Source organism: Amaranthus tricolor, chromosome 3, assembly GCF_026212465.1.
Source record: "Amaranthus tricolor cultivar Red isolate AtriRed21 chromosome 3, ASM2621246v1, whole genome shotgun sequence".
Taxonomy (NCBI): Eukaryota; Viridiplantae; Streptophyta; class Magnoliopsida; order Caryophyllales; family Amaranthaceae; genus Amaranthus; species Amaranthus tricolor.
In genome coordinates, this window is record NC_080049.1 from 32,252,876 (window position 1) to 32,271,384 (window position 18,509).

General features: G+C 33.6%; 2 protein-coding genes across 3 annotated transcripts in view; both read right to left on the reverse strand.

Moving 5' to 3' along the window:
- Window positions 1-9,530: 9,530 nt before the first annotated feature.
- LOC130808817 (GSH-induced LITAF domain protein-like) lies at window positions 9,531-14,298 on the reverse strand. Of its 2 annotated transcripts, XM_057674330.1 has the most exons (4): window positions 13,786-14,298; window positions 12,276-12,402; window positions 12,077-12,177; window positions 9,531-10,515 (listed from the first exon to the last, which is right to left on the reverse strand). In XM_057674330.1, the coding sequence occupies exons 1-3, from the start codon at window positions 14,040-14,042 to the stop codon at window positions 12,094-12,096; spliced, it is 468 nt and encodes a 155-aa protein (XP_057530313.1). In that variant the 5' UTR covers window positions 14,043-14,298; the 3' UTR covers window positions 9,531-10,515; window positions 12,077-12,093. The 2 variants fall into 2 exon arrangements, with proteins under 2 accessions (XP_057530313.1, XP_057530312.1); XM_057674329.1 differs by lacking the exon at window positions 9,531-10,515 and having other exon boundaries at window positions 10,546-12,177.
- Window positions 14,299-14,943: 645 nt separating this feature from the next.
- The window catches only part of LOC130808612 (probable xyloglucan endotransglucosylase/hydrolase protein 21), a 9,940-nt gene continuing 6,374 nt past the window's right edge, over window positions 14,944-18,509 (reverse strand). Inside the window, exons 2-4 of the mRNA XM_057674066.1 lie at window positions 16,536-16,772; window positions 15,926-16,119; window positions 14,944-15,253 (exon numbers count right to left, since the gene is read on the reverse strand). Coding sequence (XP_057530049.1) covers window positions 14,944-15,253; window positions 15,926-16,119; window positions 16,536-16,772 — 741 coding nt within the window. The remainder of the gene's footprint in view (window positions 15,254-15,925; window positions 16,120-16,535; window positions 16,773-18,509) is intronic.

Below are 18,509 nucleotides of genomic sequence, written 5' to 3' on the forward strand. Positions count from 1 at the left end.
CTAAGAATAGATCTGAATGACGGTCAGGTATGAGGAAGCGATGCCAGTTTAACAGTATCTCTAGAGTCGTTTCTAAATGGCGAGACCCTGGTGACAGGTTTTGCTTAGTTATGGATTGGTTAGCTGAGATACGCCTTCCCTCTTCTAGTGCTAAGAGGGTTAGTAATCTTGAAGATTCCAACTTGTACCAATGCAAGCGTAAACATGGGGATGGACATTTTACCGCAACCATCAAGGTGTTGTCTTCTTCTGGTGTAGCGCCTTTCTCTTCCGACACTCTTGAGGCTCTAGAATCCATGCACCCTTTTGCCCCCCCCCCCCCTTCGGCCCTTCCCTCTATCTCTTGCAATGAAAGTGCCCTCTCTTTGACCAATGATGAGGTACTGAGCAGGATACATAGCTTCCCCAAAAGAACCTCGTGTGGCAGGGACGGTCTCGGGGCTCAACATCTCGTCGATATGCTGGGAGGGGCGGCGTCAGCTATCGCTGATGGCTTGTTGTGCTCTATCACTAAGGTAGTCAATTTGCTTCTTGAAGGGAAATGCCCTAGTGTGCTTGGGGGTTACATAGCTAGTGCTCGTCACTCCTCTTTGGTTAAACCAGGAGGCGGTATTCGTCCCATTGCCGTTGACATGGTGTGGCGTAGGCTTGTGTCTAAGGTTGCCGCTTTAGTCGTTGGTAAGACCTTGAATGCTTATCTCGAAGATTTTCAGTTTGGGGTGGAACACAAGGGGGCGGTGATGCTATTCTTGTTAACAGGCTTGTCAAATGCAAGGGGAGATGTCGCTGGGACCTCTTTACTTTTGGTTGATTTTAAAAATGCTTTTAACCTTGTTAATATGAGCGTCATGATGTCTAAAACTCGGATTCAGTGCCCCTCTCTTGCTCCGCGGGTAGAGTTTTGCTACTCCCAACCTGCTAGGTTATATTACGGTGACTATACTCTGGTCTTGCCAAGGCGTCCAACAAGGTGACCCCTTAGGCCCTTTGTTTTTTGCCCTTATTTTGCATCCCTTGGTGTTGAATATTCAACGGTCATGTAAGCTAAACCTACAGGCGTGGTACCTTGATGATGGTACTATTGTTGGCGACACACTCATGGTTGCCAAGGCCCTACACATTATCCAGTAGGATGGACCATCTCGTGGTTTGTTTCTCAATGTAGAGAAGACTAAACTTTTCTGGCCTAGGGAGGATCCTAGAAGTAGAGAGTCCGGAGTCTTTCCGCCTAACATATCTCGCCTTAGTGCGGGAGTGAAATTCCTCGGTGGGCCTGTGAGTACTGATCATAAATTTTGTCATGATTTTTCCTTATAAAGGGTTTCTAAAACCATTGAACTTATGGCTGCTGTTAGCGAACTCAATGATCCACAATGTGAGCTTCTTCTTCTTTGCAATTGTGCTGGTGTTGGGAGGCTATCTTACGCGCTCAGGATTTGTCCCTCGGATTTGTTCTCGAAAGCCCAACTTCAGTTCAATCTTGCTTTGCGCACTTCCTTGGAAAGAATAGTTACGGCCTCTGGACCGGGTTTTGGGGATTGGCAGTGGAGACTAGCCACCCTCCCCATCAAGATGGGCGGCCTTGGCATTTTCTCGGTAGGTGATGTCATTAACTATGCTTTCCTTGCTTCTCGTCTTCAAACCGGTTCGCTTCAAGCTAAAGTCTTGTCTAATTGCGATCTCTCCTCTCCGGGCCCAGCTTTTGAATGGGCTCTTGCTCTCTTTCGGGTTTTTCGTGGCTCCAACGCTTTTTCTCTCAACGATGAACCCGCTGCCCCCCATATGATGAAAAAACTGTCAGGGGCATATTTTAGTGTTGTTGAGAAGAGCCTTGCGTCTAGTTACATGCTCACCCCAAGACAAGTTGCCATTGTCAGTTCCACTCGTGAACCACATGCTCAAGATTTTCTGTTAACAATACCTATTGAGGGTTTGGGACTGAAGATGAATCACAGTCAGTTTCGGTCTGTTTTATGCTATCGGCTTGCCATCCCCTTGTTCACTGAAGGTAGTTTATGCCCGAGTTGCAACACCTCCAAGATGGACAAATGGGGTGATCACGCTGTTCATTGCTCCAGTGAAATTGGTGTGAAGTATTGCCACAATTTAGTTCGAGATATGCTCGTGGATATCTGTTGCAAAACTGGAATTTTGGTTCGTGAGGAGGCACCAGTGGGGTTTTCTTCGGAGACAGGGAAAGATCTTATGCCAGCAGACCTCCTTCTGTTTAACTGGCTTCATGCGTGGATGTAACTGGAGGCTCGCCCTTCGCTGGCACAGGAGTCCCCTCATGGGCCCCTGGTGTCTTTTTAGCCAATGCGACAGAAAGAAAGAAGCAGAAATATACCGCTAAGTGTGAGGAGCAAGGCTACAAATTCATCCCCTTTGCTTTCTCCACCTTCGGGGAGTTAGGCGAAGACGCGCTCGCTTTGTTATCAAGGACTGCATCATTTTCGTCGAGTAACTCAAGTAACACCAAGTCAAGGGAATATATCTATCATAGACTTGCTTTTTGGATTCAAAAGGGTGCGGGCACTCAACTTGTTGCTCGGCTCCCTACCAACTTATTGTAAAAAGTTTGTTTCTATGATATTGAATGTTGTTTTATAAAATAAAAAAAAATAATAAAGAAAATAAATAATAATAATAATAACAACGTAAAAGAAAAACTCTTTGATTTATGTTCTGTTCTAGTTTTATTATTGTTATTTATTCACAATGGAAGTAGGGTGCATCTAGTGTTCAAGCAATTGTTATTTATGTAATTATGTTATGGACTTATGGAGTACAAGTCAACTAATTTGTTGAAAGTGATATTATAGAAGACTTTATATCGCACTCTAATAATTAGCAAATTTAATTTAATTATTTGAATGAATATTCAAAGATTAGACCTTCAATAATTTGCTTTTGAAATTGAATATCTAATATGTTAGTTATGGTTCAAACTTTAAAGCTATGCATTGTGTTTAAATCTGAAAAATTATTTTTGTTTTACTAAATTAAAATTTATTACTTTATATTGCTTTTTACCAGCAATAAATTCTCAATCTACCTAAAATGTTTTGCAATGGGAAACCGTTAAACTCTGGTTATTTTCCTTTACTTTTTCAAATTGACCGATTAATGCATTTATTGTAATTTTAGGAATACACTATTTATGGGTATGGTATTGTAATTTTAAGAATGTTAAAAATAAATATTTTTACTAATTACTAGTTATATTCTAAAGTTATACATATACCTTATTTTCATAAAACTAACTCAATTACCAATATTATTTGAATTTGACACATTAACGGATTTGAATACTAAATACAAGGAATTTCTTACTAATATATTTCCCTTACTCAACAATTATAGTCTAAATTTTCTATTTTATAAAAAAGTAATCCTATTTTCTAGTTGTGCAAAAGTTATCCAATAAACTATTCTCTTGCCTTTCCCCTCGTTTTGTAGTTGCTACATGATGTTTGTTTGTTTAGTTGTTTAAGTGATTCAATTTATTATTTTCAGTGAAAGAAAAATATGATTACGAAAATCATTTTAAAGACATAATATTTTATAGAAACAACTTGTTTTATAAATTAATTAATTTACAATAAATTGTTCTCTTCAGCGTAATTAATACCGACTGATCCAATTAAATTATAAAATCAGTTATTCAAATCATCAACTCCGTTAAGTTATAGTACATACATAATTCAATGAGTTTGACATGAGTTTGACTTTGTCAACATATGGTACTCCATACTATACATGAGTGATAAAACCCATAATGGAAGGTAAAATAGAGCATTGAAAAGGTCACGTTTAGATGATAGTGGGGTGGATGGGCCATGTAATAGAAAGATTGCAGTCACAAAATATCAAAAACTCTCATGTAAATGCATCTCATACTTATATAAAAAATAATAGAAGTACAGGTGTTGATTAGGAATACATAATTTTGTTGCAGCTCTCTAGGTACCTGCTGACATACTTGGTGACGCTTTCCTCCCTATATAATTAGTAATATTAATTAGTCTCCTCTAATAAGTAATAAGATCCCCCCAACATAATCTTTGTGCATTTGCTCACTTGTCACTAGAGGTCTTCAACGAGCCGGGTTGGGGTAGGTTGGTTGAAAATTTAAATGGGTCGAGTTGAGACAGGTTATGTCAAATGCTAAACGGGCTAGAGTGGGTTCCAACCTATTAAAATCTGACCCATGTAGACTCGTTTTTTAAAAGTTCATTAAATAGTTTTTTATTCTACTTTATGGCCCGTCGGGTTGACCCATCTATATATATAATAATATCATATAAAAATATTTAAAAAGTGATAAAATATTTTTCACAACCAATTCCTATAATTATCCGACCCCGCCCAGTCCGAACCTTTACATCAAAGCCCGTTAATGACCCGACACCCGTTATTAACGCGACCCGTTAATGACCCATTAAAATGTGATCCGACCCTTAATCCGTTGGGCAACCCGCCCTATTGAACACCTCTACTCGTTACCTCTCTGCTGGTTTTAAGTAGTAATCCTTATTCTAATCAAATAGAAGAATCATATTATGAGAGGTAGAAAAAATAATAACTTAATTGCAAATGTGCAATCAGTTGAATTATATGAGGACATCAGTAAAAACATAAGAACACCAAAATAAATAAGACACTTCATGTGAATTTACCAAAAGAATGAGACAATTGATTTGAATAAAAGGGAGCAATATTTACTAACGGTTTATTCTCTATTGAATTGGAGAATGGCAATTATATTAGTTAGAGTTGTTAGTTGATTTGACTATATGAAAGTATACATCTATAAACCAACTGCTATAAGGATATTTGGTAAAAAAATATTTGTTGGTTGTCTATAAGAAAAGTATAGGCAAAAGTCAAAATCTAACGAAAAAAGCTATCATCGGTATTTTTTTGTTGTTTTAACGTAAAAATAAGTTATTTAAGAGTCAATCACAAACAATTTTTAACTATTTAATTGATAAATTGCCACAAACACCATAAAAAAGTCAATAATTAAAATTGCCTTTACTTTAACTTGACTCAATGATGTTTCATCAGATCTAACAAACTAATTGATTGATCACTTGTGTTTGACCTAATGATTATGCTTTTCGTATTAATCCTTTGTAACACACTCACACTAAAACTCTCATTTTAAAAAGTCAAATTAACAACAATCTATATTAGACAAAAAAAAATATTTTATTTTATTATTACAAAATATCATTAAAATACTAATTGAATATTTTTTCTAGAAATTGGAAAACACGTTTTATAACAAGCTCAAATAGTTTTGAAGTCTTAGTTGAAATTTTAACCCATTAAATAAAAGATTGTCAAATTTAATAATTGATTTAATGATTACTTCAATTATAGTAATTAAGTTTTAGTAAGTGAACCATATATATTAACTAATTGTTTTAATAGTAATTAAATACTCCACTTGATGCTTGATGAATTTTTTCTATTAACTGATGACCTAGGAAAAAATATAATGGAATGTACATACTTCCATACTATAACAAAATAGTAAATAATATCATAATAGTAAATTATTGTCTATAAATGGTAATTAAGGCTCAAATTATTGTGTATGGATAAATTTTTGTTTGATCTGTTGAAAACACATTTATCTATAATTTATTTCTAAATAAATCTACCTATTGAATATATTGTAAAGAATAAACTCACATAATGTTAATTTTATACAGGTGTCTACTAAAAATAAAAAAAGTGATTTAATCAAAAATAAATAAATACTTTTATTTTTAATGATTCGAAGAAAAATTCTTTATTATTGACAATTTGGCATGAATAAATCAAAAGTTGTGGGCAACAATTTCATAATACATAATGATATAAGATAGAGGGATATTATTTTTCCCGTGGTAAAACCATTCATCTAGAATAATATTAAAAATATAAAAATTATATGTATTTATCATTTATCAACTACATATCAAAAGCATGTAATTAATTATTTATTAAACTAATTATTAATTAATACCTTATACGGGTAAACTATCCGGTGAATAGATATAGCTACGTTCTATCTAGACCCTATAACTTCTAAATGACATATAACATGTGTCTGAATATCCTATAGGGAGATGACAAGTGTCAGCAACAACACTAATATCTTTCATTGCCAATTTCATTATTTACATTTTATAACGTACTACTTAAAGGTGTGGCCACCAAAACCATCAAAAGAGGGTGTAGCCGTGTAGTAGTAACAAACTGAGTACAAGTTTGGCCTAAAAGTGCTTTAAGACATTTTGAATGTATATAGGCTATATATTAATTGAACTCATTTGAAAATTCTTTTCAATATATAAACATAAACTAAATAATATTTTCATATACAAATAAAATAATTATTGTCCAACATCAAAAAATAAGACCCTTAGCGATCACTTATATTTCTCATCTGAATGAGCCAATTTTTAAAAAGATATAAAAAGATTTAAGTATCACAATTAGAATTATAAACTAAACAAAAACTAAATAAATTGATCGATATAATTTTTTTAAAAAATATATTGTAAGAGTTATACTTAAAGTACTCATTTGTCTCTTTATGATACATTATACAAACCAAAGTAAATGCTTTTAGAGCATAGTGTACTAAATTCAAGACCACCAAAGAAATTTCATTATTTCTTTTTGTTTTTTTTTTTTTAAAAAAACTAATGTCAGAAAGATTTGTAGACTTAGTTTCTATTTAAAATACCTAGAAAAATAGCACTTTAATAAAAAATTACCTAAAACATTTTTTTTTTCAAAAATTACATAGAAAATTTTATTTGTTTGTGAAGAAGTACCTACTAATGAATTTGTAAAACTCTTGTTACATTTTCAAATTAAAAAAAAAAAATTAGAAAAGCACGTGGGTTTTATGAAGTGGGTTCGCATTATCAAACAGAAGCTAAGTTTCCCCCAAATCAATTAGGGAAGCATCCTCAAAAACCAGACTTAGGGTTTTGAAACCCCCTCCATTCGTTATTTTGATCATAATTTTTACAAACAATGAATCTTCATCCTGGATTTTCCCCTATCCATGAAACCCTCTTTTCATATGGAACACCACAAAAACATAAATCCCCATTCCAATTACCTGTAAATGAAGACCCCATATGCAATTTTCGACCTCACCTGTAGATGGACACCACTGACATTACCTGTAGATGAACACCACGAATTTTCGACCTTCAAATAAATTATGGACCTGAGGAAGATGAATTTTTTAAGAGCCAAATTGCTTGTTTATGATTAAGAACATGAAAATTGAAACCCTAACTCTTGAAAATTGGGGAAGGTAAGTTGAGTTTGAGTTTCTGGAAGGAAATCTCATTTGAGGAAGGTTAGTTTACATTTAAAAACCACGTAAGCACTTGCTTTTCTAATTTTTTTTGTTTTTTTTTAAATTTGAAAATGTAACGGGAGTTTTACAAATCCGTTAGTAGGTACTTCTTCACAAACAAATAAAATTTTTTAGGTATTTTTTGACAAAAAAAAATATTCTAAGTAGTTTTTTACAAAAAGGCTGTTTTTCTAGGTATTTTTCAATAATTTTTCCTTTTAAGTATAAAATAAGAAAAAAACAAAAAATGTGAATTATAAATCCATATAAAAACTTAACCCAAAAGCGAACATAAAAATGGAAATGTAAGGATAAGACATAGGATCGAAGATAAGAGAGAAAAGGAAGGTAAGTAAAATAGGGTAGGAGATTTAGTATCATTTAGGAAAACCAATACATAACAAACCAAAAAATATACATAAAAATACATGCAAGTACTATAAATCAAACCCTTGCCAGTTGGAATTCTGTCTCCGTTGTATATGAACATTTCTAGTACCAATGATCCTCACTTTTTCGGTGAAAGAGTGAAATTAAGTGATTTAAAAAATATTTAAAAAAATACACAATATTTAAATGTGAATTACGTTTATACAAGACTTACTCTCTCACTGACTAATGTCGCCGAGAACGAGAAAGGGGAAGGAAAGACTTGCCGGTGAGAGGGAGTGGTAGTTGGCCATGCTTGGCTGCTGTTAAGGAGGATGTTAGGTTTATTTTTTTTGCCCAAATAATCTGTAGAAGGTTATAGGTAATTTGGATGCACTTTAAATAATATTTTCAAAGTTGGGATTTTTTAAGTTTAGTTAAAAATTAGAATTATTGCAGAAAAATCGGTAAAAAGATTATATAATTTTAAAGTTTTTCACCACAATTTAATTAATTAATTAATTTTTTGTTTTAGGGAGAATAATCAATTATAAAAAGAGCGGAAGGGATTGATCATCCTGTAGATAGTAACTATTAAACCCATTTCAAGGGGGAAAGGAAAATCTTTAATTCTAAACCAACTCATTATTCTCAAACTTGAATAAATGTTGTTACGAATCTACAAAGAGCTTAAGGCTCAGGTCAGAGTTTGAGACTTGGAGATGGCCTAACCAATGGAGCCAAATTATACAATGTTGCAATACTTTTAGCTTGACCCCAGTTATAACTTGCTACAAAAACAGCTAGAATCCTGTTTATAAACTTAAAATGTTGTCATCCAAGAACACAAAAGGTTTTATACACGAAAAGATCATCATGTATTCGGTCACTTCAAGGAATCATTTTCAAAACGGCGACAAAATGATTTTCTAGTTGGTCATATAAAATTGCAGTGGCTAGCAAGGTTGGTGGGAAGACTTATCGAGAGCGGAAGCGGTAGCCTAAAGGTATCAAGAATAGTTGAACAACATGGTTTAAAGATGTATTAATGAACTATAAACATTTGTAAGTAGATAAGTCTTGTATCAGATCGTCTCATCTCACCGTGAGACGGTCCATACAAGCAGTCCATTAGTAAAAAAATTTTAAAATATGCAATCTAAACTCACACTTGTATAAAAAACAGTTTTATAAATAGTTTGGGCTAGCCCAATTAAAATCATTTCACGATAAGACGGCCTCAACAAAGAATCAGTGTTGCAAGTATTATGATAATTTAAGCATAACACTAAAGTAAAAAATAACACAAAGATTTAAGGTGGTTCATCCGAAATAGGCTACATCCACTATTCTAGTTTAATGTGTTTCATTATATGTTTAGAGGATAAAAGGGATTGAAAGTCCAATACAAACTTGAAAAAAAATTATCAATAGAGTAACTGTGTGTTTGTGAGAAATTAAGTAATAGATGTGGAGAATTAATCTTCGGTAGAAAGGATATGAGGGCTCAATCCCCTTAGATTGGCTCACATTTACGATAGCTAGGGTTATGAGGGACAAAATAGGACAATATGTCAATATTCTTTCCTTGCTCTACTTCCTGGCAAGCTATAGATCCCAATGTATATAAGTCGACAAAATAATCACCAAAGTATATTAGTAGTATCGTTATACGATAAACAGAAATTAATAAGTAAAAACAGAATAAAAAAATAGCAGTAGATTTTGTGAACCATGATATATAGTTCATGATTGATGGCCCTTCACCTATTCAGAAAGCCTTTTATTCTGAGCAAGAGTATATCTTATTTCCTAGTAGGGACAGGTAAAGATAATGTGCTAAACATGACCTTTAATCGATACCCAGCACTATGGATGAGATGGTCATGGTTCTTCAAACCATGAGTCTAAGCCCAAATTCGACCATAATTTCAGGGTCCAGGTCATCCTTTTTAAGAGGTCGGATTTAATTCTTTTATGATCCGATCCATGGTTTATAGACCCATTCGACCATAATTTCAGGGTCTAGGTCATCCTTTTTAAGAGGTCGGATTTAATTGTTTTATGACCCGATCCATGGTTTATAGACCCAAATCCAACTCAGCGGCGACCCTTAGACCCTAAAAGATAATTTTTATAGATAATTAATTCTGTCAATAACTCACAGTCAATAGACATAATATGAGCTTATAGATGTTAAGAGCTCCACCACCAAGATCAGAGCTCGCAAGCACTACTGATGTTCTTATGTTCTTTCTTCTTTCATCTAACTATATACATCTTGGAAGATATTTCAACAAATTAATACGCTACCATTACTTTTACAAGAAAACTACCAGTACATTACTCTAGTCTCAACCTGTGCATGTTAGAAAGTTCTCATTGGTTGAAAATATTTACGTGGCTCCCACCTAAAAGGGATTGAGACAGGTCAGATGTACACAACTTTACATTGTTAGTGATAACAAAAAGGTCGTTTCCAATTGACCATTAATTAAAATGTAACTTCATATAAATAAGAAATACGTTTGATTAATGAGTTATTTTAATATAGTCTATTAAATTACGAAACCAAAGAACTACTCGCCCCATCAAAGTAAGAGACATACTTCAGTCACTCCATTCTCTCATATTCCAACTTGCACATCAAAACCTTAAAACCATTATCTTTTTAGCTGAACCTTCTGCACTGTCCCATTTGTAAGTGTCAATTGTTTTCAACTGTTCCCACTCAACTTCCAAGGGAATATCAGCACTCTGGAGCCTGGATTCTGAAAAGGGTCACATAACACATGAATTTCACTCATAATATCAAAAGGCTTATTTTAAGACACTTTCACGTGTCGAGCTCCCTTTGTTGGGATAGCAAGTGAGGACCACAATAACACTTAAATGCCAAAAGTGTCTGGCAAATTACACATACACCCTTCGTCCCGCTCAATGCATCAATTTTCATTTTGGATTGTTTCGCTCATTTGCATTATTTTCTAATTTGGAGATTGAAAATATACCAAACAACTTTCTTTTAATCTCATCCACGCATTTAAACACTTTTTTAAAATCATTCACACAATTTATTATCTGTCTTTATTTAATATAACATTTTCATAACTTTCTATATTTTCCTTAAAAAACACTCTATTTCTCTTTGATTCAAACTCATTGGATAGAGGAACTAAGTCTTAATATATGAAAAAAAAATCTAGCAATCTTTAGTTCCGTTCTATTTTAGATCATAGACATAACAAGAAGATATCATTCACTTGCTAAAAATAATTGACTAGAGTAGTTATTTTCAGAAGTCACATCATTCATCTTTCATGTTCTATTTGAGGCTTTTAAATGTTCAGAGAGTAGGTTAATCAGTAATCAGGCACAAACAACATGAAAACAGGTATACATATCCAGCCATGTATAAATAAATGAATCTGGTTCATTAATTCAGAATCCATCCATTCAAATCGTAGAGGATTCTGATTTATAAGGTAGACGACCAGAATCATATTAACGCACAACGTGTCATTCTGTACAAATGCAGTCCGTCCAAAAAGCAAGGTGTATAAATTTAAGCCAAAATGAGGCACTCCAAACAGCTATTTTACAGGAAGAGAGTCCCTGCATGAGAATAGAAAGTCCTTTCCTGGAAGCCAAGGATGACTTGCCTCCAGCTCTCTAGAGTTTCTATGCATAAGACATCTAATATACGATGTAGAATTCGTGTCAAACATGAAAGTATTATAAGGTTATACCAATGGCTTATAGTATCTCTTGGAGAGAAATTGGAGGCAGGTCATTCTTGGCTACCCTGGTGGACTTTGATCACTCATGCTGGAACTCCTTTTCCAGCTATAAGATCTAATGAAGTATCGCGTTCATTATTTTCTAGTTTCAACATATGCATGATCCAACATTCAGCATCAGGTAAGTCGATAAGGTGTACATCATTCTAGCTATATGCTACAAATCACGTGAAAAAAAAAACTAAATTATCAGTGACAGGTTAATAGTAGTGATTCGTTTCTACTGAAACATCTCTTTTTTCATATTTTCCTGAGCCTTATTGGCTTCAAATTAACTAAAAACCTCATCCACAATTAAAATGCATACAATGACATTTGTGCAAATGTCATACCAAAAATAACAAAATCTATAACACGATCAATGGTATAAAACTCAATGGTAGTGCTCATGCAATTACATTGCACACATTTTCACCACTTGACACCTTAAACTTTAATCACTAAGCCCACTCATGGGATATATTTAACATGATTATTGATACAGTATGGCAAGGAGACAGAAGCCTTAACAATTAACATCATACAAACTAACCAATAATAGTATCAGCTTCAGCCGGTTAATGCAAAACTCTTATGTACCCAATTAGGAGGATCCATCACGATGCAGGGATCTGATTTCTCAAAGTCAGCAACCTATATTAAGAAAAATTAAAATTGTCTTTTCAGTAATACTCCAAAGCATTAATATAATGGTAGAAATTTCGACCATAAAACTAATACTATTATCTCACCTTTTCTCCGCATTTAGGGCAGTAATGATATTTATGCCAGAGGCAATCCATTGAAGGGCAAAGGAAGCAAAATCCTAGCATAAATGGCATCATGCAACCAACAACTGCTGCAAGACTAGGCTTTGATCTGGATTTTGATTACAAAATTAGTTAAAAAGAAAGCCTTGAGATTAATAGCCAACAAAAGATCAAAACAACAATGATGAGTCAATGATCCAGCAAAAAGTTACACTTAAATATTAACAGATGCCAGCAAGTCTTGGATTAGAGTACCTAATACATGTAATCATCAAAGGAAAGCAGGAAAAAGGAGAGATGAATTTGTATCCTATTTTTCCAATGAACGGTACTAGATGATATCCTAGAGAGAAAAAAAAGGAAGTACGTGTATTGATATACTCAATGACCACAACTTACATAACATGTTTGCCAAATATAAGAACTCGAACTGTCATAATGCAGTTGCACCATCAGGGTTCTTGGCATGCTTTATTGGCAGGTTTCAAATTAATTCTTGTTTTTTTCTTTGTAAACCAAAACCCAGTGTGCAAAATATTATTGGTTATTTCTCAACATATCAACTCAATAATTTTTACGAATATAAAATTCAAATTATTAACATTAGAAGCTGTATATAGGCAAGCATGTAAAACCATAAGTTCTAATTGATTGGAACTAGGGAGCTTCTTTCAAATACAGTATGGCAATAGCAGAATTGAAAAACATGGAAATATAGAACTTATTTAAGCTGATATTATAAAAATATTATCATCTATGAGGGCACAATTTCCCCAACTCCCTGGCTCTTGTCCATACCATCAATTTATAAACATTTACAGTCATTCGAACCTAAAAGTAAGCCCGTTGCGCAAGGCATCCACACAGAGAAAGGGTCCAGGGAAAGGTCCCACCACAAAAGTGTACTGGAGGCAAACAAGAGCCTGCTTCCATGCTTTAACCTGTGAACTTTTAGCCACTCAACGACACCCTAAACCGTCATGACTCACATCCTAATCTCTTATTATTAAATCTAATTACCATTATTTTGTTTAGTAAGAATTCCATCACCGCACAAACGCTTTACCCCAATTAATTTGATGCATTCAAGTTAGACAACAATTTGTAACGATTAAGCGATCACAATTCTGCTCTAAATTGATCACAAAAGACTGATCCATCAGAAGTAAAATTAAGCGTTTTGTAGCAAAAAGTGATTAACACTCATACAAGTGACAAAAAAAGAAGAAAATAACTAAAATAATGTGTTCAAGCAAAACTCCAAAAGTTTGTTTCATAATCTTCCTCATACCAGTTAATCTAAAGTTCCAAGAGTAGGAAGCTAATTAATCAACCAACATCAAGTAAAAGTTAACAAAAAAAAACAAAGAATTCAATTCATGGATACATTTCAATCCAAATTACAAACCCTAAATTAACTTCTCACCCTCAAAAATGAACAAAACTGAACAATTGAATCGCAACAAAAAAAAAAGACAAGAAAGATACGAACTTGACCGAAGTAATGGAAGAATGACCGCAATAGACGCAGGAAAAAGGAGCAGGAGTATCTCTATAAAAAGTCTGATGAATCGGCACACCTTTTGGGTCGTCAAAAATGGCGTTTGGCGGAATAGCACCATTTTGATAAGGATTTTCTCCGACATAGAAGAATTGAGGTTGAGGTTGAGTTTGCGGATGATACATCATCTGATTTCCTCCATTGTACGGAATTCCAAGCACTGGTTCTTCCCCTTTGTTCGCTGCCATTATCGTATTGTTCTTGAGAAATTCAGATTTCAGAAAATTGATTAATTTGAGTGTAAGAATTAATTGTTCTTGTAAGGAAGAAAATCAGATTTGTGTAGAGTAGGAATGAAGTTTCTTGTGAGAATTGAAGATGTGATGAATTTCGATAATTAAATTTAATGTGAAAGATAAATAGTAGATTTTAATTACTCTGGTAAACGAGCATTTGAAGTTTATACGCCGCCTTGGTTTTACGTTTTGACTTTTGAACGTTACTCGAATGTTGTTGGGTAGTTGGTCAATGCTCATTGGTGATTGGTTATTTGTCAATGGTCACATTTGTTATTTTTATTGAGAAAAGTTATTTTAAAATAGAATTCTAGAAAGTATTAGAGTTTTGAACTCCAAAAACGTGGCAAGCACTTGTTATTAGAAAGCAAAGATAACGTCTAGTCGTCAGTATACTTGCCCTTTATCCATATTTTTGGCGACATTTTGGCGTTTAATTTTCAGTTTGCATATACATTTGTGGCGTAAAGTCATTGGGCATCGACAGGCCGTTGTTTGGCCTACTTTTTCCATTTTAGTGATCAAAAGACAAGGCCAAATGTCGTCGCCCCTTTACCATTTATTTATAGTGTATCCTCGTTGCTCCTCTTAGTTAGCCCTATTTTTTCCGCAATATATTATATTGCTCCAAAAAAGTTTTTCTATAATAGTGCATAACAAGATTATTATCTCATACATGGTTCATATTCTTATAGATGTACATTATTGTGAAAGAACAACTTAATATAATGAGAACATGATAATATAAATGCATAATTAACACAATCATATAATTGTGCATTCAAGAGGAAGACCTTGAGGGAATCGATTCGTGTCCAAACAATAATCACAAACCATGTATGTTGAATGGATTTTATGGTGTTTGGGTAGATGAATCCAACTCTTGAGAAAGCCATTTAAACTTGGGTTTAGAATAAGAATTAGGCTTACAAAAGGATGCACGCTTTGTAGAAGACCATATACAAGCATTCCCTTTGAAGTTCTTAAAAGAAGCAGTGAATGGAGCAGCTGTCCGATTTGTCTTAATACCACCACCTTGTGTGGCCCAATTTTCACCATCCCAAATACTTGCATAAAGCCTCATTGTTTGGTTGTTTGGGAATGCTATTCCTTTTGATTCCATGTTTTTGAAAACTCTTATTGGGGTGCCGTCCACATACAAACTGAAACATAATAGGACTAACTATCAACAAATATACTCTTACTTGTAAGTACAATAAGTCATGTTATAAACCTAATATATTTAATGACAAATTTAAAATTTTAACTATAGATTCCTCAAACTGTGATAATTCAACGAAAATAAAAAAGAATTACAGGGGCTATGACATTTTTTATTTAAGCTATTCAACATTTTAGTATTTCTTAAAAATCGAATATAATATACATTTTATGACTGAGCGTATGCACCCATCAAATCTCTTCATATGTCTAGCCTCCATCGAGTATTAGACACCTAATCAACCATAGTAGGAAAACAATATTAGCGACAATGAAAATAATATTATTTTAAATAGTTTCTTATATCTAGTAACTAAAGTACTTATTTGATTTTAAAACAAATTTATATTAAGTATGTTAGTAATTACCCATGATCACTTATATCGTTTTGCACGTCTCTATGGAATTAAGATTAATTAATCATCCTCAAACGATTTTCATTCACCAAACCCAACCACCCAAGGGTCATAATTTTAGTGTACTTGGCATCACTATAATTAAGCTAAACGGTTATATAACTTAATAAGGATGATAGACAGCAAGAAAGTAGGCCAAATGAAATAACACATAATTTAAGTAAGTACTAATGAGTTCACAAATATATGTATACTCACGCAATGAATAGAGGATTCCAAAGAATGGAGTAAGTATGAAATACAGCAGTAAGATCAAACCAAAGGTAAAACTGCTGCTCTCTGCTCCCTTGGCCTTGTGTAAAGATGTTAGTGTGCAATATATAAGGCTCACCCGACAAGTTGCCTAAGAACTCCATATCAACTTCATCATGTGTCGCTCCTAACGAAGATAACTGCGTCAATATAAAATTAATCAATTCATTACACATAATAAATTATATTCCATGATCGATATACTAATAAACACTAAAAACGTAACATATATTGTTAGTATATACCCATTTGTATTTTAGCTAAAGTTTCTGTTTTCATTTATATTTTATGTTTCATAGTTTGTTAGGCCTCTTATTAGTTCTTTTCTTTTATCCAATGGTTAATTGTCACGTATTGGTGCCTTGTAACTAACTCTCTTGTAAAGAGAGCCTTATACCTTCTTTTGTAATCAATTTATATTTTTTAAAGAGTCAGATGTAATTTTTCTCTGACTAAATACCAAAACAGCATTTTGCTCTTCTAATGCATTAGTGGCGTCATTCGTTGCTTCCTTCAAATTGTAACATATGTTGTCTAAGAATTAAGGTACACTAACATAATATGTAGTTATGGTGTCAGCTGAATCACCAGGTACTAGTTTAATTTGCATATCAATCTTCCCGTATAAATACTCATTCTTAGACTTGAATCCGGATCCAAAAGATTGATCCAACAAAAGGGCGAGTAGTTTTCCATTGTTGAGTATCTTGGCCCGTTCATCACCCCATGTTATGTCGAAATCTCTCACGAAATTACCACTCAATGCTACGTTAAGTTGACAAAAATTAGAAAACTTACTAATAGCTGCATAACCTCTCTAAACATAGCTTATCGATCTACACTTGAATATGTTGTAGATTTGTTATACAAAATTCTTTATGATGAATGAACGTATGTACATTACCTATTTTATACTATCATAAAATAATTTATATGATTGGCGGTGGCAAAGCAATTTTCAAATGATCAAAGTGCACTACTTGCATCAGCATTCCATTGAGACGGAAGATTAGTGAATAGTAATACATAATTAATCAGGCCGGTTTTGTTATGTTCTTTTAGAGTACTTTTACATAAACTAGAGAAATTAAGTTAAAGACCACAACTTTAAATGATCAAAGTGACTTATTAAATTATATATGTTTTTTATTTATCAGAAGTTGTATTTGATGTTTGCTATTGATGAGTGTACTTATTTGCACTTATTATTATCATTTATATGCTCCTTTTGGATGTTTAGTGGCGTTTTACAATCATTTTAGGCGTGTTTGCTCCATTTCGGTACTCCGTGGCTAATTTGTGGGAAAATAAGTTAATCATGGCATTTTTGAGTCGTTTTTGTGGGTTTTTGTGGCTAATCATGTTTACAGGACTCAAGGAAACAATCGAGCCTTTGAATTCATCGAGCTTTAAAGATCCAATCACTAAGTTGTGCAAAAAATGAGTCTCCAAAAGGTGAAAGTCGAGTCGACTGAGATGGGACCTTGGGCCTCGACGACTCGGCAGTGAAAAGAAAGATCAAGAGTTTTTTCCAGTGACAAAAGTCGGCTCGGCTGTGGGTGAGAAAAGATGACCGCTGACTCGATGGTATATGCTGGATAAAATGACATTTTCCATAAGCTACAGCCGACTCGGTGTTGGGGCATGAAGAGGTACCACCGACTCGGCGGTGAAGACTGATCAAAACACCAAAGTGTTAAGAAGCAAAAGTCGAGTCGACGGCTATGGCTTGTTCTGAAAGCCGACTCGGCGGTTTGGCATTTCAGACGCGAGCTTTTATTTTCAGCCGTCATTTCGTTAAGTCTTAGCTTAATTAGATTTATTAGTATAAATAAGCCCCTAATGACTGATTAGGGTTGTTCTTCTTCCTCTTCTCTCATTCTTCATTTTTCATTAGACTTAACTACTCCTTTTTCATTAGTTTTACTTTGAATTTTCATCCTTTAATTTAGTTTCTCATTAATTCCACCATTAATCTTTCTTTGACCATTGTAAGTTTTCTTTAGTTTTTAATTCCTTGTACTAGTTTTAATCTTTCTTTAGTGAACTTTAACTTTTGTCATTAATCTTTCTTCAATAACAATTAGTTCGTTCTTCAATTATTGCCTTTTGATTTAATTGTAGTGTTCTTGGTATTTAATTATTGATTTTCTTGAATTTGTCATTTATTTCATTCTTAGTCATGTTTATTATCATCCTAGGGTTTGTTTTTATTTTTTTTACTATGATTAGTGAGTAGATCCATTTTCTAGGGTTAGGGTTTGAACCTATAAGTTAAGTATGATTTGATTCTTGAATGTGTCTATGAAACTAGGATTAAAGTGGTTAAACTGTGCCAATTAACCCTAAATTAAATTTCCTTTGTTGGACTAGTCAATAGAACTAGCGTGTGAGATTAGGATCAACTTTGCTTTAAGGTAAAATTTAGTTAAATTCTTATTAATTCGTTCAATAAAACTAGTGTGTGAGAATCGAATTAGTAGGGCCTAAATCTAATAGTTAATCAACAGAGCGAGAGTTTGAGATTAAC